The sequence below is a fragment of the Hemicordylus capensis genome, chromosome 2 (assembly GCF_027244095.1).
Source record: "Hemicordylus capensis ecotype Gifberg chromosome 2, rHemCap1.1.pri, whole genome shotgun sequence".
In the NCBI taxonomy this organism is placed as follows: domain Eukaryota; kingdom Metazoa; phylum Chordata; class Lepidosauria; order Squamata; family Cordylidae; genus Hemicordylus; species Hemicordylus capensis.
Genome location: NC_069658.1, coordinates 139,281,448 through 139,302,054, shown reverse-complemented (window position 1 = coordinate 139,302,054; position 20,607 = coordinate 139,281,448). Strand labels below are relative to the sequence as shown.

General features: G+C 42.9%; 1 protein-coding gene across 7 annotated transcripts in view; it reads right to left on the bottom strand.

The window, feature by feature from the left end:
• The window catches only part of PSD3 (pleckstrin and Sec7 domain containing 3), a 201,216-nt gene that overhangs the window by 162,295 nt on the left and 18,314 nt on the right, over window positions 1–20,607 (bottom strand). For 4 of the 7 annotated variants that reach the window (XR_008315151.1, XM_053290550.1, XM_053290551.1 and 1 more), the window contains exon 2: window positions 19,796–19,907. The exons of 1 other annotated variant lie outside the window; for it this stretch is intronic. Coding sequence is in view for 4 of the 6 variants with exons in the window: in XM_053290550.1 (XP_053146525.1) it covers window positions 19,796–19,907 (112 nt within the window). In the remaining 2 variants the exon portion in view is untranslated. Of the gene's footprint in view, window positions 1–4,199; window positions 4,284–19,795; window positions 19,908–20,607 lie in introns of those variants that run through there. 2 more of the 7 variants (XM_053290552.1, XM_053290548.1) reach the window with 2 other exon arrangements.

The following is a 20,607-nucleotide window of genomic DNA, read 5'->3' as shown; positions in this document are numbered from 1 at the left end:
GATTGTGCCCATTTTGTATGAGACACACAATATGATGATGTTGGGCATATTGAGGAGATTTAAAAGGAAAAAAGCCTCTATCTTATTCAAACAAGAATTAGAAATCTATCCAGAAATGGAGTTCAGGTACCCAAGTACATCTTAAAGGTAAAGTTGTGCCATTGAGTTGGTGTCGACTCCTGGCAACCAAAGAGCCATGTGGTTTTCTTTGGTAGAATACAGGAGGGGTTTACCACTGCCACCTCCCACACAGTAGGAGATGATGCCTTTCAGCATCTTCCTATTATCGCTGTTGCCTGATATAGGTGTCTCCCATAGTCTAGGAAACATAGAGCATGGTCAGTTTCCCATAGTCTGGGCAGTTTCCCATAGTCTGGGAAACATACCAGAGGCGATTTGAACCAGCAACCTCTTGCTCCCTAGGCAAGTTACTTCCCCGCTGCGCCATTAGGTGGCTAAGTACATCTTAGGTTTTGACAAACTGAAAACATAGGAGTAAAAAATGAAAACAGAAACTATCGATACTGTAGTAAACAAAAGGACCATTTTATCATCCAAGTTTAGAAACAGTATATAGACCTCAGGAAAGAAGCATATTTTTTAGAGATAAGCTCAGAAAATAAATATCCCTATAATGTGCTTTCAAGGAGTAGCAATAAATTTGGATATTCAGTGAAATTCAAATGATATTCAGTGAAACATTACAAACATCAAACTCTACAATAGTTTATCACCACCATGGGCAGTTTAGGCTGCAATCTATGCAGACTTGCCTGGGAGTAAGCCATACTGAACTCAGTCTGCGTAAACACACACAGGAAGTAACATAGTAACTGAACAAAATTAACTATCCTGAACCCATTTTTATTGAGTTTATATCCCATTCCATCCCATTAAATAATATATCATTGAAAATAACATCTCTAATGTTATTAGTGTCTGAAAAGAGAGAGATATTCCAATTTTCAGCTTTCATTTTGAGCTTCAAGAACTTCAGAAAATGGAAGGTTTACTTGAAATGAAACAAGGTTATTATTTTTTAAATACTGCTTTTTAAAATGGAAAAAAATTCACTTAAGCTTGACTTTGCATGTGTTCCTGTCCATCTTCAGACAGCCATCAGTTTCCTGATGCACAAGATGGAGGAATTTCAGGCAAGAGATAAGCCACAGGAGTCTGAAGCAGGAGCAATAGGGTTAGCAGACTGTTGTATTCTGTCTAGTAATCTTTTGGGTTTGGACATTTGTCCCTGAGGGTTCCTGTAGAGTGTGTGTAGGGTGGAGTCAGAAAGAAAAAGGGAGGGAAAGGAGTAGGAGAAAAAAATGGAGTTGCTTCTGAATGAAACCTTAGTTAAACCAGGATAAATATTTCTTAATGTCTGCAAAGGAAGCAGTTAAAAAAACAGACTCCCACACTGCACTACAGAATCAAATACTGTACACATGAAGATGCCCTGTAGAGATGTGCTGTAACGTGGTCCATAACTGCTCCTCCTCCAATCACCACCATTGCCATAAGCCCGGCATTCCCCCCAGCTATGCCTGTGTGCCAGTGGGGCATCTTCCAGCTGCCCCTGTGCGATGCATGCGCGGAGGACATGTGCATGCCAATGACATGCAGAGACAAGTGAGACACACACTACGGGCACGCAGGCATAGCTGAGGGGAGTGCTGGGATTACGGCAATGGTGGCGATCGGAGGAGGAGCAGCTATGCACGCTGGATCGCGTTTCAGCAATATTCCTAATGTCCTGCATTAAGTTCTGTAACAGCAGTCTGGTAAAGACAAAATTAAGCAACTGAAGCTTTCTCCATCACTTTATCTCGCTCACTTAATGTCCATGTTAAGGAAAGCTTCACCACCTAAAATTCTGCATGTCAGCCTGTTAAAAGTACAAGATCAAAGTTTAAAGTAAAGAGTTGGAAATCCTAGTTCAGTTGGCAGTAGCAGGAAAAGTCAATGATCCGAAGGAGGTTACTGTAGATAGACCCATCTCTGAAGCTACAACAGGTCTGAGCCTGTCCAGTAGGTGGATGGGAGCCCATCTGTGAACACTACATAAGCTCCCCGATCCCCTTGCAGGAGGGGGTGGACATCAAGCCGAATTCTTGCCTGGGCTTACCAGCAATTTGTCCTGCTTGCAAAGCCTGGAACATAGACAAAAATTGATTTTGAGAACATGCAGAGCGCCTCTGCGTATAGTACACAGTACCACACACCAAGGAGAGAGGGTCTCTATGTCCAAAGGTTAGGCTTCCTTCCTGACAGGCTTCAACCCTGGCATTTCCCTTTTTAGAAGTGAAGCACTGGTGGGACAGTGGGGCAGGAGTGTAAAACAATCAACTAAGGCTATAAGGGCTGTACAAGACATGCTCCCCCCTTGAGGGCTGCAGCATCCAGTGATGATTCATTTGTGTGAATGTGCCAACACAGTTCAAACAGCACAGATAGAATGTTCATATCACTTCAGTCACCGTACTTTTCAACCATGTCTGTGCAGCTGCCAAGCATCAGGTATATGATAAATAAAGTGTTGAGAAATCAAGTGATACAGTCAATTGTGTGAACCAGCTTTGAGAAAGAACATGCAAAGATCATGCACGTGCATGTGTATCTCCTGGACAATAACCAATGAGCCTCTCAACAGTAGGTAGGAAAGAACGACCCCAAAGCAATAAGATTTAGGAACTGATTCCCACCACTTCATACATCACTTGGGAGGTTTTAATGCCTCCTTAGTGTAGCGTAGCAACTAAGATACTAAATTAATAACAAGGAAGTCCCAGGTTCGAATCACACCTCCTCCATGAACTCATTAGGTAGCCTTAGGCCTGTCACTATTCTCTCAGCCTCCATCTGCAAAATAGGGATAATAATACTCATCTACTTATTCTTCAGGATTGTGTTATTTATTTATTCATTCATTCAATTTCTATACCGCCCTTCCAAAAATGGCTCAGGGTGGTTTACACAGAGAAATAATAAATAAATAAGATGGAACCTGTCCCCAAAGGTCTCACAATCTAAAAAGAAACTGTTAAGGATCTCAACAGGACAGCATAACACACTTTGAACACTTGAGAGTACCACACAAATGGTGGTGGTGGTACTACTACTACTAGATTCTAAGCAGCATAGCCTTTTGTTTCCAGGGGTTAACTGGAAACAAGGGGGAAATTCAGTTCTATATTCTGGACATATATCTGAACAGATGAAGATGTTTTATTCCATGTCAGGCCATTGTTTCATCTAATCCAATACTGTCTGCACTACCTGGCAGCAGATCTTCACTATCTCAGTCAGGTATCCTTCCTGAAGATACTAAGGATCTTCTGTATGCAAAAGCAGGTGCTACCTACTACCGTTTTCCATCGCCAAGTTTCACTTGCTTATGTATTTAACACAGAATCACAGCTACAATGCTGTACTCTGGTTTCTTTCTGCTCTCACAGCAGCAGGATTAACTTTGGCCACCCATAGCTAAGAACCACTCTCTCTGTCAAAAGTCCCATGCCACTGCCAAAAAGGCTTTTGCTTTGCTACGTTCAGTCCCTTTAAAGGAAACTCCTCCCACATTCCCATCAAGCGACACAAGCATCATGTCTTGTTAAAGCAACGGGCATGTCGTGTCAATCTTTTCTCTTCCCCCCACCACCAATATAACTGCCTCACAAGCAACACCAGAAAAGAAACAGAAAAATAGGCGCTGCTCCACTGAAGAGAAGCAGAAAAATCACACATAGTGAAAAGGAACTGCCCCCCACCCCCCAGGTAACCATTTTGCTATCTATATTCCCCCCCCCCATTTAAGTTTTGTTGCAAATGCATTTATGCCTTAAGGTATTAAAAACTGCATGAGAAACCTGAGCCACAAAGGCAAATATAGCCTAGAAACAGCTGGTCTCTTCCTGATGATTGATGCTTTTAAAGATCCCAAACTTAATTGAGTGCTGGAATAAATATGTTCCATCAAACACATAAATATCCTATCAGTGAAAAATTCGGCAATTATCACAAGCAGCTTGGCTGTGGAATAATAATACACACTAGTCTAGGAAGCAAAATACATGACAAATCTAAGAAATGACAGGAATATTTGATGCACATGTTGCGTGTGTGTGTGTGTGTGCGTCTATAAAGCCCTATCATCTCACTGAACAAATAAATATAATTTTGTTCAACAGAGGCTGACTACTCACAGAGATTACTGTAGCTCCAGCAGTTACCCATTGGTCAGTGAAAACACACAGATCATCAGTTTATCTAATAAGGATACAAGCTTAATTCAATTGCTGCCATTCTAGTCAACTGGAATCAGAATAGTTTCAGATTTCTAGGCGGCAGCAGCCCGTTGCCCTGCATTGCACACGGTGATGTAAATTGAAGCATTCAGAGCATTATGAAACTGGAGAGAGGAACTGCAGACTCATTCCAGCTATGGCTGAAGATAAGGAGCCCACCTCAGCAGATTAGAGCAGAATAGCTACAGTAAGCTTTTTTTGTTTTAATCCACTGGATATGATTTTTAAGAAGACATTCGTGATTCAGTAGAAGTTAATTTTATTCCTTGTAAGCATTATAGGCAGAAACCAAATAAAACACAAATAGCAGCAGTATGTGCATTTATAACCAGCTATGCAGCAACAAAGACACAATGATATTTTACCATAATTGAACATTTTCCTTTGTGAATATGCAAGTGAAAGCAGGCTCCCTGTATTTTCATGGTCGACACACCTCTGCTGTTCCTAAGTTATATTTTTTAAAAGAATTATATTCACATTTTTGTGCATAAATAATTCAAGTTAATAATTTGGCACAAGTAATTCAAGTTAGTCAGTGCCATGTATATGCCACAGCTCTGTGGGTAGCATAGGAAATAAGCAAAATCTAGCACTGGGCACACAATCTCAGCTTTCTAGTTTTTTTAAAGCAGGTTTCTAGACCTTATGACTTAGAGATATGCTTGCAAATATGTGGATGGCACTTACTAAAATCTCAGGAGCCAAATAGGCGAGTGAAAAAGATCTCAATTTCTGTTCATTACTCTGTGCCCTCTGCATTTGGAGCCAGGGCATACTAAATTATGCAAAATAGGAAGAGCTTCAGGATAAATTATGTAAAATAAGAGACACTATTTGCATTGATTATACAGGTTGTAGAATTCAGTTTTCTTGGCACACATTTTTTAATTTCACTTAGTGCAGAATAAACAAAACCTTGCAAATTGTATAGTGACTGAACAAGAACATAGGGGACATAATTTTATTGATGCTGCTCCAATTAGTGAGGACCAGCTGCAAAAAACTGTATGCAAATTGTGTTTAACATAATCTATTGAGGCAGACAGTTTAGGTGGGATAAAGCCTGCCTGTGGGACCCAATGGATCGTGAGAGGAATTGCAGCCACCAATTTTATTTTATGCAGGTTTTACTCACTTTTCACAGCAGTATTCAAAGCAGCTTACAGGAACAAAATAAAAACACAGTAAAACACACGGCACAATTTTATTTTAAAAACCACCCTACTTTCTTGCAGTGCTGCAAACCTGACTAGGAGAACATGAATGGTATAAGCCAGCCTTGTGCAGGGAAAACAGTCATAGCTATGCCTCAATGGACAGTCTGGGGCAGGAACAAATTGTTACTCTAATCAAAGGAGGGGGGCAAAGTAAGCCAGCTGGGAGGCTGGCATAGTCAATCACAACTTAGAGGCAGAAGAAAGCAAAACAGAGGCTGTTGGCTTGGAGGGAACTCAGATGCAGCCCTAGCTTTTGAAGCACCCCAAACAGGTGTCAAAGGCTGTGGCCCAGGCTCTTCTTCGCTGATCCACATTTGCCCTTTCTTTCCCTTTCCTATGCTCCTGCCCATCCCCTCTCACTTGCTTCATCCACCTCCCTAATTTGGGTGGTATAGAAGTTTGGGTGGTATAGAAGTTAAATAGATAGATAGATAGATAGATAGATAGATAGATAGATAGATAGATAGAGTTAAATTAAATTAAATTAAATTAAATTAAAAATAAAATAATTTCCCCTCCTCTTTTTACCCACAATATCAACTGCAGCGGGGAATCAGCTTGCCTAGAGAGCAAGAGGCTGTTCGTTCGAATCCCCTCGGTGTGCTTCCCAGACTGTGCCTAGTAAATATATATATATATATATATATATATATATATATATATATATATATATGTATATGTATATATGTATATGTATATATAGTCACCAAAGGCATCATCTCACACTGCACGGGAGAAAGGCAATGGTAAACCCCTCCTGTATTCTACCATGAAAACCACATGGCTCTGTGGTCGCCAGGAGTCGACACCAACTCAATGGCACAATCAACTTCTTTCACCACAGTGGCCCTGTCAGTGCCAAGCTGTAGACAGCAGCCACTATGTGGCACAAGGCTAGGAGCCAGGACTGGAAGAGCTAGGCAACCAGTCAGGGCTCGGGAATCAAAATCAGCAGCCAAAGGTCAGGAACATGCCAAAGGTCAAGCCAAGCCGACAGTCAGGAACTGAGGGCAAACCAGGAGTCAAAGGTCAGGAGCACATCAGAAGTCAAGCTGAAAAGTCAGGGACAAACCAGGAACCTAAAATCAGGTGCACATCAGAGATCAAGCCAAACAGACAAATTAAGGAGGTGAATGAGAAGAGACACACCAGCAGCAAGGAGTCCTTGAAACTGAGGCAAGGGAAGACAAGACAAACAGACTTCACAGGACAGGCCCAACGTGGGGCCTGGAGGCTCAAAAGTGCAATCACCACATAAGACATCAGTAACCAGAGTCGCAGCCTCAGGGAACTCTGACAGGCCCCTGTATTTAGCCTTCTTCAGACATTACCCAGAAGACGAGCTACAGAAGTAGAGCGTCTAAAACAGGGCCACCCCGCCAGGCCCCTCAGCCATCCCCTGCAGCTGGCAGCTCGCAGTTAGAGCAGTGAAGAGGGAAACGCCGCTTCTGTGGCAGCAGGCACTTCTGCAATTCACCCAAGCCTCCCAATCACAGGAGCACCTGCCGCCATGGATGCCGCTTTCACCTCTTCAGGTGTTCTAACCGTGAGCAAGGTGCTGACAGGGATGACCGAGGGGGCCGGGGCGGGACTTCTGGCCCCACTTTAGACACTCTACTTGTGCAGAGCACCTTTTGGATAACATCTGAAGAGGGCTTTTATTCCTTCCCACCAGATGCTGAGACGTGATCAAGGTTGCCCAAGGGTGGCTTGCTAATCAGGCAAGATGAGGCGACAGCCTCAGGCACTGCCTGTGCCATAGGGTAGAGAGTGCAGGCATCTGCTCCCCTACTCGGTCTGTGCCACATGCCACCCTTTCTTTCTATTCCTCCCACCATCAACTAGCCTGGCCAAGGCTAGCGAGGCTGACTCTGCCCCCTTACGCTGATGGGAGCATCAAGGGGCTAGACCTGTCAAGCCAACTCCACCTCCCTCACCACTTTCCCCTTTCTCTCCCCCCCCCCATTACGTACCTTCTGGGCACACCAGGGACAGGGTTTTAAGCTACTATGAGTCAGCAGGCACTGTGTGGGCAGCAAATTTTAGCACAGAGCAGCAACCTGACTTCTGTCACACAAAGAAGCTGGATGGCTCTCTTTCCCCTGTGCCTTACGCCAACAAGTTGTGTGCATGGAGAAGAAAAGGTCATCTAGCTAGTGAAGCGCGAAACAGAAGCCAAGCACTCCCAAGCCTCGCTTCGGAGGGAGGGAAGAAGAATTAGGATCATTAAGATGCTGGGCGGCAGGGGAGTGACTACTAGAGGGCACATCTACTGGGCACTGGCCCCATGTCAACTAAGTAGCTGGTTTAAAGCAGCAGGGAAAGCCTCCTTCTCTACCTTTTCCATAGTCATTTCCTAAATCAGGGATGGCCCAAGGCTCAGGCATGCCCAGGCAGAGCCTGGTGGGATGCCCCCCACACCCTTCACCCACCTGGGTGCCCTCCTGGCCACAGCCTCCGCTATGGTGCGTTGAAACGCTGCCAAGGAAGCAGGAAAATAGGAAGTGCACACTTGCCCTCGCCGCCACCTCTGCCTGCCGCTTTGCAGTAGCAGCAAGGGAGGGTGGGCGGGTGATGGGTAACACCCACCTGCCTTCTTGCCTACCTTCCTTGCTGCTGCCTCTGCCTGCCACAAAAGTGGTGGGTTGAGGTAGCAGCAATGGTGGTGAGGAGGGTGGGCAAGCAGGCATTCCACAGTGCACGCACGCCACTGCAAAAACATGGGTAGAAGGTGGTGACACTGGGCCCAACATGCCCCTGCCTGCTTTGGCCCTGAGCGGGCACTTAGCTCACTTAATGGACAGGCCAGCCCTGTCCTGAATTAAGTGTGGGTGCCACTTCCTACTAAAAAATCTGCTTCAGAAAAGAGGGAAAGCAACTTATTTCCCTGCACTTTGGAGTCATTTCACTGTCTTCTCGTTCCCTAACTGCTTAATTCTCAAAGCCATTGCAGTGTTGCAATACAGTTAGTAGATGACCCATCAACTCTGTAGACTTTCCTGCAATTAAAGCCACCACTGAACCAGAACCAAGCAGAATAAAAAGATCTGCATAATAACAGTGCACCTATTTTACAAGGGCCATGCTGCATATAACCAAATCTCCCTATACTGATTGGCTACAATAATCCTGAAGCTCTTTTCAAACTGCTGTGGGATTTGTTCCAAGCTGTTTGCCAGTTACAAAGAAGTCATCACTTCCTAAATTAGGTGCAGAGACTACTACAGCAACTATTCCATTGGAAGCAAAAGCAGAGATTTCATTTTATATGAAGGGAGGAGAACGTGGCATGTTTATAAGAAGTGAACAGAGGATAGTTTTATGGATGATCAAACTAACCAAAAAAAGGGGATGATTCTGACAACATCCTTGGCAATCACTTGTGAAGTCATTCTGCATCATAAACAAGGTTTTATAAAGCCACTACAGCTTCACAAACATGACAATATTACTATCCGTGGATGCACTAGGGGCAGGGAGGCATATCAAGAGACTTTGTACCTCTTTATAACAGCTGCCTCATGGATATAATTTTGTTTGTTTATTTAAATATTAATGTTGCTTTTGATGCTCTTATAGTCCCAAGTGACTAACAAATACAATTAAAAACCATACAATAAAATCATACCATTAAACATACAGTAAAAATAAACCAAAAAGTATGCAAATCACAGACAAAGAGGCTGTTTCCCCCATTTTTGAGTTTCTCTCAAAGACGTAGCAGAAGACAGAGGCTTAACTTCCATTGGGCAAGGGAAGACAGTTGTCTCCCAGCCCGCTACCCCAAAGGGCCCCCCCAGAGGCAAGTCACGTGATCCCAACTCCCCAGCACCCGCCCCATTGCAGCCCACTGCCCAGGCAGGCCGCGCAATTGCTGGCAGCCTTGCTGCCATGAGGATGGTGTAGCCCTTCCCTTGACTTCAGGCAAGATCTGAGGAGCGGCGCCTGTGCCCCTCTCTCTCCTGGTCTGGGTGGCGCAGGAAGTTAGGCAGTGGCGGGAAAGGATCTCTTTCGCCTCCTCTGCTTTTTGTTCCTTGCAGTTGGCTGAGCTGATCTCCACGTGCGCCCTGCTGAAATCACACCCCAGCTGTGGAAAAGCTCAGCAGAGCAGCAGCCTCCTTCGGCAGTCGTGCTGAAAATGATCTTGACACCATCAGGTATCACAGGGGCGACGCAGTGCAAAGTGGGGCACTCTTCCAACTTTTCCTCCTGCTCCCCCACCGCAAGAGCCAAGGACAGCAAGTTGGGCTTCACATCAAGCCCCCGCTTCTTGCCGCTTCCCAGCTGCTTCTCACATCTGGCACGCTCTGCAGCGTCCTCGCCACTATGGGGCCCATACTAGCCAAAGTAAGTTTCAGATATTTCCCTTCCACTTCCTGAAACTCCAGACGAACTGTGGTTAAACTTGCAACTTGCATGTTTAAGTATTGGTCCAGTATTTAAAGCCTGCCTGCTCCCTCACCTCCTCCCTCCTCTCCCTTCTCTGTCTTGTTAGAAGCAGGTATTTCAGATCAAAGAGGCTATGAGTTTCATGCTTCTTTCCTTGCATAAAATGCTGTTTAAAAACAAATTGAGGAGGGAGAGAAAGGTAACGAGGCGCCATAGAAAGGAGGGACTTCCAAAATCTCGGAAATGAAAACAATGACTGCAGTTACAGCAAGCAAACTGGCTGCTAAAGGGTTGGTTAGTGTGTTGACGTCAGTCGTAGGTTGTGCTCAAAAGCTCCCACGGCAAGAGTGGGAATCAAAATATAACGGGGACAGTGAAAGACGGATGTAGCAGCAATTTTCCACCGCTCTCCTCTGAACTGTGAGCTAGTGAGGCATGTGGGGCAGCAGCAATGCCCTCCATCCTCCTTAAGGATATTTAGAGTACCGGAAGTAGCTCTCTGAAACATGGAAAGGATAGGGAGTGTGTGGCGCAGCGCATTCCTCCAACAGGCAGGGCTTTGAACACAGCTTGGATTGGCTTACCGGGTAGTGGAGCAGATTCCCGGTGTGTCCCCAGCCCACGCGCCCTGCTGCCATCGTAGTGTGAGCGCCCCTCCCTCCTCCATGTTCGCTGATGCTTGCTGTCACACTCTGGTGGCAGTGGGGCGCACAGGCGGGGGGCGCACCAGGAATCTGTTCCGCTGCCCGATAAGCCAGTCCAAACTGTGTTCAAAGCCCTGCCTGTCAGAGGAATGTGCTGAGCCACACACGCCCCATCCTCATGTTTCAGAGAGCTCCTTCCTGTATTCTAAATATCCTGGAAAATGTAGGATTCATGAAGAAAACATTTAACCCTAACTCTCAGAAAAGCAAGGAGCTTTGCCCCTTAAACATCAGTCATCATAAGACTTTTAATATCCATTCCTCTTACTGCTCTTAGACTATTCTCAGCAGGACAAACAGTATAAATTAGCCTGGAGGAGAGCCTCCCTGCTATGTCACAGCTCTTCTGAGTGTCACTTGCAGGAGACAGTGCCTAGAGATAACAGCCTATAAAGGCATGTTTCCCTCACTTCTGTGCTTGGTAGGATTGCCAATTAGTAGGCTTTCATCTTTTGGAATTAAACCTTTCTTAAAGTTAAAAGTTATATATGCAGTTACTTCCATTTCAAGCAAGTCTGCATTTCCAAAATGCAAGCAAAACAAAAGCTCTTGAACAGTTTGAACAGTATCTATAAGCAATTGTATTTTTGTATAAACCCTATTTCTGTGAAAGTATCGTAGCATCTATAATTGATTTCCCTTTACTTGGAAAAATTGTCGGAAAAATTGTGTCTTAAGTGTTTTTGCCATTAGAATGCTATTTTTTGTTTCTTTGCTTTGAGAAATCTTTTGCTTAAAAGTGGTCTATTAATATTAATAGATGAAATATAGCTCTTTGGGGTATTAAAATGATTTTGCATTCAGATCACGTAATTATATGTAATAATAGAAGTGATCCGATCTGCAAAGTGATTATTTCATACCCTAGAGTGTTATGTTTCATTCCTTAACTCCTGGGATCTGGTTCCCATTGTGAATCAACATGGTTTAGAGAGCCAGCATGGTGTAGTGGTTAGAGTGCCGGACTAGGACCGGGGAGACCCGAGTTCAAATCCCCATTCAGCCATGAGACTTGCTGGGTGACTCTGCACCAGTCACTTCTCTCTCAGCCTAACCTACTTCACAGGGTTGTTGTGAGGAGAAACTTAAGTATGTAGTACACTGCTCTGGGCTCCTAGGAGGAAAAGCGGGATATAAAATGCAAAAAATGAAAAGAAAAAATAAATTGTGTTAAATCAGCATGTCTTAAAAGTCAGGAAATTCTTTAGGAAAATATGTTTCTCACAGGTTGCTGAAACAAAATGCATGAATTTTTCAAAATTAAGCACATACAGAATCCATTTCTTTCAGCTAATTGTTAGAGGCTTACATTAACTTCTGTTGAAATTGATATGTAAAAGTGCTTAACATTGGCTGGATCATGCACCAATACATTTTAATTTTTTTCTTGAATTTTGAATAAGGGGTGTGTGTGTGTGTGTGCGCGCGCGCGCGCAATGATGAAAGTTCTTCATTGATTCTGTTCTATTAGTTTGTTCTGCTGTTATTTATATCTTGTAACTTGTTGGGATAGTTAGCAGAGATATCAGGCCAGGAGAAGGAGAGGAAGGCGGTGAGGAGCCCATTTAAAAATTTTGTCTCCTGGCTATGCTACGCGCTTGCTATGCCCCTGGCAGAAGAAATGCATCTTGAGAAGCCATTTGAAGGCGAGATTGGACTGGGCAACACAAATCTCCCTGGGTAGGGTTTTCCCAGAGTCTGGGCACTGCCACAGGGAAATGCCCATCCCACATCCTCAGCAATGAGCTTTAGCATGGAATCAGCATGCAGAGCAACCCTGCCCCAGACATCAGAGAGGGTAAGAAAAATGGATTGGGAACAATTGTGTGGGAGCAGAAAATGTCAAGGTACCAAGGACCAAAGCCATGTTTTTATTCAGCTTTTTAAAATTCAGCACCAGGAATTGCACCTGGAAACAAATACATGAAGATCATATAATAAAGAGATGTTCCATCTGAGATGCCCCCAACATCATCCTGGCAGCAGTGTTTTGCACTAGTTGCTATTTCCAATTGCTCTTCAATGGCATCCCCATACAATATGCATTGCAATAATCTAATTATTAAATTACTCTTCTAGAAGGGGGAAAATCTATTTTTTATGTACAGGCCCTCCCCAAGTTACAAACACCTGACTTACAAACAAAGGCCCATAACATATTACATTAAGAAAGTCCTCAACGTAGACCCACACATGTTCTCTCAAGCTTTTAGTTTCTTTTAAAAAAATAATAAAACTGTTTTAGCTGTTTTTCTTCTGTAAAACTGCTTTAACATTTCTTAATTTATTTTTTTCTCTTGTTTCTTGTATTTCTAAATTATGTACACCACCTAGAGATGCATTACTTAGGCAGTCTACAAATGTGATGGATAAATAAAATAAAATTAAACTTACAAACTTCAACTCGCACATACAAAAAAGTCATCACTCTTGGGAACTAGAGTTATGAACATATGTTTAAAAGACAGTTTGGAACACAACCCATTTGTAAGTTTGGGACTTCCTGTACTAAAGAGTCTGAAGACTGTAACACAGAGAAAATTACTTTCTCCCAACTACAGTGATGGTAGAACTTTAGCCTTGAGGCAACTGCCCTAGAAACAACAAAGATCCACAAGGACACAGATACTATTGTGAGCTGAAAATTATTTTGATAAGTTCTCTGGAACAGCACTGATTTCATGCAATCTAATATATTGTCCCTACTAAGAGAGTAGAGGCAGGCAAGTGTTTGGCTTGTTCAGACATCCAGACAACAGTCAGTGACTTCAGATTATTATTATTTTTTAAATCAGCTGAGACTGAGGGTTCAAGGGACAAACACTGGAACTGAAACCAATTAGTAAAACCAATCTAGTCAATCACAAAGGGAGGAAAATAAAATATTGAATAATCTTCAATAAAGTTAACACAGCAGGTTGCGTTTATCACCTATTCTATCTGCGCTTTGTTTCAAGACAATGGAACTTGCTATATACAGCCCCTGTTTTCTGGACTCTGTCTCTGGCCAATTATTATTTCTATTCTGTCCCAATTTTTGCATCTTGGAGATGCCTTGTTCAGTTTGTTTTCATACAAGTTGCAAGAGTTATCATTTCACAGGATTCAGTTCCCTCCCTGGCCTTTTGAGAAATCAAATATCCAAGTGGGTGGGTGGGTGTCTAGTCCACCTGCGTGTAAATAGGTGGCCAGCACTAAGGCACTTTACAGTGAACAGCATATAGCAGGTGGAATTCAGCCTTCAACAATGTGTAATGGAGGTTGGGCAATAATCCTTGGTATGAGAATTGGCTGTTACAAGTGTATCAGGCATGTCCCTGTTTTATATTGGAGGATGTGAAGCATAACAGCAAAACTGTGCCTATATAATAAGGCAAGGGCTGGCAGCCAGCCCCAACCTGAACCCTTAGAGCAGGGCAAGGGAAAGTTTCAGGAGGGTGGGAAAGAAAGCAAGTGTCATCATTCATCCATGCATCAAAAAGGTGTAAATCAATCATGGAAAGAACAAGTGGCCTCCATCTTAGAAACAGCCACAGAAGCATACAACAAAGGAGAAAAACACAAAGATGTGGTCGATTCCTCCTTAAAAATCTGCAGGGAAATTGATATCCCTGGATTTCACTCCTGTTCAAGCACAGATTCTGATATGTTTGAATTTCTCTGCAGATTTGAATTTAATTTTTAAAAATCATCAGATACTGTTTTGGGATCCCCCCCCCCACCGAGTATTTCTAGAGCACTTTTCAGCATATGCTTCCAAAGCAATTCACCACATAATAAGGCACTTGGAAGACAAAAACTAACACAGCAATGCATGGCCTATTTCACGCCATGCATTTCTTTCTGAAATAGCGAGCAAATACTGAACTTTTGTGGTGATGTTTCAGGACTACTTCACCACCTTCCCCATTTGTTGGTTGGCTTCCCGAAAGCCAGGTTTTGGTAAAGGTAAAGTGTGCCGTCAAGTCGGTGTCGACTCCTGGCGACCACAGAGCCCTGTGGTTGTCTTTGGTGTGGTTTACTTTTCTGTGACTTCCTGAATTAAGAGCATCTTATCTTTCTTAAAGTTGAGAGAGAGAGAGAGAGAGAGAGAGAGAGTATTTTTTAGTCAGAACAAACTAGGGTTAGGTTGGCAGCTAACCAATAATTAACGTTAGTTGAAGCATTAAATAATGTTAGGTTGACCAACTATTAAATTTAAAAAAATATGCATAATACCAAAATTAATATAGGTGGTGGGTTGTTTTTTTGTTTTTGAGAAACTGATGAAAATGACAGAGACATTTTTTAATTAAATTGTAAATTATCACTCCCTGTTAGAAGGCCATCTTTAATATTTTCTTTTCATTACCTATTGTAGTCACATGCCACTGCCAAAAGAGGCTCAAGAAACTAACAGCTGAGCATATAAATATATGGACTCTGCCTTGAACTGATTCAGATAGAGTTGCCATGCCCCCTGGAATTCCAGGTTTCACTGGATTTTAAGCATCTCACCCAGATTGCTTAGCCCACCCAGATTTGCCTGGATTTCAGCTTTTATTTTTTTATGTTTTTAAAAAAGGCTAAACTCTAGCCCTTGTAGAAGCGGAATTATGGAGCAAAATGTGCAGTCACTATTCTGCTCAAAAATTATTTTCAGGCCAATTTACATGATATGAAGATTAGGCACCCGGATTTGGGAAGCAAGAATATGGCAACCCTAGATTCAGATCATTGGTCCACCAGTTACGTACTCTCTAATCTCAAAGATTAAGTGGCTCTCCACGATCTCAGGCAGCAGTCTTTCCCAGCCTCTTCTACTTCAACTGGAGGTGCCAGAGGTTGAACCAGAAAACTTCTGCATACAGAGCATGTACTTCTAATGCTGAACTATGGCCTCTCCCTATGTGTAAGAGTGCCTTTAACTTGCAGCTCCATCAACTAAGCTGGCTTTCACCATCTAAATAACTAAAACTTTAATAGATAAATCTACTAAATAGAGCTTGTGGCCCTACTACTAAGATATGTGTGATATCTTAAATTCCAAACATTTAGAAACTAGGAAGACAAGTAGAAACACTTCTTTAAATTGCTGTTGGCAATAAAATTGCTGTTTTACAAAGCTGGCTCAACGTATGATCCTTTGTGCTTAATCATAAGAAGGATTTTGGTCTTTCAAGCATCAGCCAGTGAACTTCTGCTTACTTTTGGAAACACTAAAAAAAAATCCACATATTTAGTCCACCATGCCTTTGATCACTCTCAAGCTCTTTGGCAGAATTTGAGCTAATATTTTAATTGCTAAACTTGAATAAGTAGAACTCCAAGCTTTAATCAAGTATATCAGTGTGCCTAATCACCTTAAAAGATTCAACAGCAGATGAAAATCTGTCATAAAATTAATCAGTGAGGCTGACAACCAACAAAGATGCTAGGCCTTAGGGTTCTCATGGGACTCGCTACCATGCAGGCCTCACTGGAAGGAGGGAGATGATGCATTTGTTTCAGATCCAGTGAAAAAGAAATGTCAAGAGTGACTTTTCCTGCAGTTCATACTTTGTTTTTCTGGGTGAAGCTAGTGTAACTTTTCTGCTAGCAAAAAGAACCAATAATAAATAATAACAAAAATATTTTATGTTAGCCACCCCATAACAAATTGTTCTCTGGGCAGCTCACAGGCATCTGAAACATGCACTCCAAGTGTCCCTATTTATTGGTATTTGTCCCCTGGTAAATCACTGGCTGATATCCTGACCATACTTATTTATGTCTCATATTTTATACCACCAATATGTTTCCCTAGGCAGTGTACATAAGTTAAAATACAACAAACATTTTCTAGTAAGAACTAATCTGCTGACATTCCTTTCACTATCCTTACAGCTGAACTAAATTTGGTCTAAATTGGTTAGGAAGTCCACAAGTTAGCCCACTTGCAACTCAAACATTCAAGAGTCCACCATCTTAAGTTTTAAGGGTCATTTTAACCTTGTGGTTGTCTTTGGTAGAATACAGGAGGGGTTTACCATTGCCTTCTCTCGTGCAGTACGAGATGATGCCTTTCAGCATCGCTGCTGCCCAGTATAGGTGTTTCCCATAGTCTGGGAAACATACCAGCAGAGATTCAAAACGGCAACCTCTGGCTTGCCAGTCAAGTCATTTCCCCGCTGTGCCAGCCACGCTTATTTTTTAGGATATGTTGGTTCTGGAGGGTTGCTGTAAAACATAACTGCCAACATGTCCCTATTTTCCCACTCACCTGAATGGGAAAATAGGGACATGTTGGCAGGAATGCGTAATAGAGCATGAAACAAAAGTTATAGGTGGCCTTTCCATCTTACAGTGTGGAAAAGTAAAGTGTGCCGTTAAGTTGGTGTCGACTCCTGGCAACCAAAGAGTCCTGTGGTTGTCTTTGGTAGAATACCGGAGGGGTTTACCATTGCCAGCGGGGATTCAAACCGGCAACCTCTAGCTTGCTAATCAAGTCATTTCCCCGCTGCGCCATTAGGTGGCTTTACAGTGTGGTAGCTTTGATTTATTAATTCCTAAGCTATCTTATGCTTCTTTTAATATCTCCAAAAGGCACTCATTGTTTAGGTCATATGCACATTAACCAGACAGTTAAAAGGCAGACACTTAATTGATAACTTAATAACTTAATTGATAAGTTATTTAATTTATCTATCATATTTAGCTATGTCAGACCTTGGCACATTTTCTTTGGATCTACAAAGCAGCCCAAATATTTAGGAACCAGACAATGGTTAGTTGACTTAGTGACAGACATTGTGGAGTGGAAGGATATAGGCTTCTCATTATAAATAAGAGATAAGACACTTAGAAATGAATCAGAAGAGAAACAGGGCTGCCTGAGACAAAAACATTTTGTTAAACAACTCTACCACTGAATATCAGTGGTACCAGTTAAACTAGAATACCACTTTAGGCACCACAGCTAATTTGTAGGCGCTATGGCTCCCTGGTGCCTGGCATTTGTCAAACCTGCTTTAACTGCTTAGCAATCCTACTATGAAGTAACCTAATCACATGTCTCTCTCTTTCTAAGTGTCTGAGGATCCCTATTTCCAAGTACCATAGTTATATGCAATCATTATGAAATAGCCTATGAGGTAGGACTATATGCTACCACAGCTGGCCAGGGAGACTGAATCATTTCAAAGTGTATTCCATAAATAAACATTTTTAAAACTCGGCATGACACAGGCCAAACTCTACAAGCCAGTAACTATTTCTTATGAGGCACTTCAGAGTTTCCCTCACTTGGAATGCCAATGCTTTAAAATTTTGACTAATGAATCAATAGCTCCTTTCTTCTTCCTTCACTCTGCATAAATACTCCTTTGGTTCTCTTTGCCTAGAGTTTTTTCTTCAGTTTCCAAGAAAGCAGTGTGGAGGAGAGCAAAGGGGGAAAGGTTTCTTCCACAGAACTGCCAAAATTAGCCAAACATTAAAAAAAACAGACACTAACCAGCACCCACAACCCAGCAGATAGGAGAAGGGGACAGGGGGCAGAGTGTGGGACCTCAGTTCAATCTTTATATATATTTTGTATGCTAAAACAGTTTTTTTTAAGGGTCTATAATTTTCCCAGGCCTTGTGTACATGAACACTCTTAGTCAAAAGTTTACACTTGCTCATCTCCCCTTCACATTGTGCATAATAAACAGAGCAAAAAGCAGTAGAACTGAGCAAGTAAAGCGCACCCCACTATTACAGCATTGATTGCAGTCCGGTTTTCAGGTATATTTCTCTTGCCCATGTCCCATTAAACACCCTCCTAAGTTAGAGCAAAGCCAATTCACATGATTCTTGTAGTGAGGCAGAATACTAGAGCTTGTTGTACACCAATATTATACACTCAGAATGGGGCTCACCACACTATTCTACTAGTTTATGGGAGTTTTTGAGAGGAGGGAGCAATGAATAAACACAACGGCCACAGGGTGGAGCAATCGGGCAACCACTTGCTGCTCATCCAGTAACCTAGATCCTGCCATGCTAAAAAGGTTGTGTAAGGCAAGGGTGTCAAACTTAATAAGGTACCAGCTGGATTTGATTCAAATGCACCTCCAGGGGAGCCGCACATAGCCTCACACCTGCCTTCCATCTTCTCCATCCTCTCTTTCATTCACTCCCTTCTTCCATCACCTGCCCTCCAGTCACTCATGAGGGGAGAAGATGTCTCATGCAGATCTGTCAGTCTTCCTCCTCCCCTCTACTCTCTCTTTTCCTTTCTTTCTCCCTCTCCCCTCTTCCGTCCTCCCTTGCCCTCCACTCACTTGTTGTCTTCCTTCTGCCCCTCTTTCTCCTCCATCCTCTTTCTTCTATCTTAGTCTTCCTCATCCCGCACTCTTCCTTTCTTCTTCCCTCTCCCCTCTTCCTCGCTCCCTCCTCCTGCACCTATTCTGTCTCATTCTTTAGCTGCTAAAGAATTGCTGGCTAACTTACTGATTTTAGCCTCTGTTTTGCACATGAAGAGCCATGAGGATACAGGTGGAAAAGCAAGCAGTGTGGGATTAAGGAGAAATGCTTCTGCTTCAGAGTGTGGGGCAGAGAAATACTGCAGAGGAAGGAAGGTGAGAGCTGGTCTTGTGGTAGCAAGCATGACTTGTCCCCTTAGCTAAGCAGGATCCACCCTGGTTGAATATGAATGGGAGACTACATGTGAGCACTGTAAGATATTCCCCTTAGGGGATGGAGCCGTTCTGGGAAGAGCAGAAGGTTCCAGGTTCCCTCTCTGGCATCTCCAAGATAGGGCTGAGAGAGATTCCTGCCTGCAACCTTGGAGAAGCCGCTGCCAGTCTTTATAGACAATATTGAGCTAGATGGACCTATGGTCTGACTCAGCATATGGCAGCTTCCTATGTAAGAAACACTGGGGCCAATGCTCAGATTCTTAGCCCCTGCTCAGGGGCCAGAAAATGGAGCTCCGCAGGCCAGGAGTTTGATGTCCCTGGTGCCAGGGCTAGACGGAAAGGAGGTAGTCAATCACAACAAAGGTAGAACTCCCTTCCCAGAGTGACATGACCTCCTTCCTGTCTTAATTGCAGTTACAAGTTGCACCAATATACCCAGATTTGTAACCAGGCTTGAGGGAGTGTGTGATCCAGATCCCCACTTCCACAGTTAAGTGTCTGCACCGGCGTTAAGTAAACAAAAAGAAAAAATCAACACTTACTAGATTCTGAGTTGTTTTCATTTTCTGATCCACCAAACAAAAACTCGTATTTGGCCTTGGCAACACTCTGGGAATGAGCTGATGCACCGTTAACCCAAACAAATGCTTCTCCCTGCAAATAAAACAACAACATGTCCTTCAGTTCACCATGACACGTTGCACTGACAATTCTTGTCTCAAAGCAACAGAAGTGGGATTTTCTAAAAGCGCTTTGGCCTTGAACACCCTAGCAGGATACTTGCTCCTTACAGATGCAGAGTGGTCTGGGGTATTTCTCCCAGCAGCAAATAATATTCCCCCACCACCAATTTGAGTTTGTTGCTCTTCAACAAGCCACTGTGCAATTAATTGTTATATGACAAATGCAGCAATTCTATGCACACTTTCTTGGAATCAGCAAGATTACTAATGAGCAAACATATATATACACATACACACACACACAACCTGCAAGACTCTGGACCATTTTTATTATTCTGTACACACATACTCTCTCTTTCTTTCTTTCTCTCCTCCCCCCAGCCACAACTGGAATTATAATATTCCAGGAGGAAGCAAAAAAGATGCAAATAATCTACCAAGAGTGTGGTCCTGTACAGTACTTAAAAAAACACACAGTCACAATGAGAACAGCAAATAAGTTCTCCCTTTCCCCCTTACTTCATAAGAATGTTATAAATAGGAAAAGACAAGCTTGTGTATGAGCAATGAAATATCTGGACAGCGAAGAGACACATTTGTTTCCTGCAAAAGCTGTTAAGTCGAATCGGAACAACAGATTCCATGGGTGGGAGTCCTATAAAACTAATTGC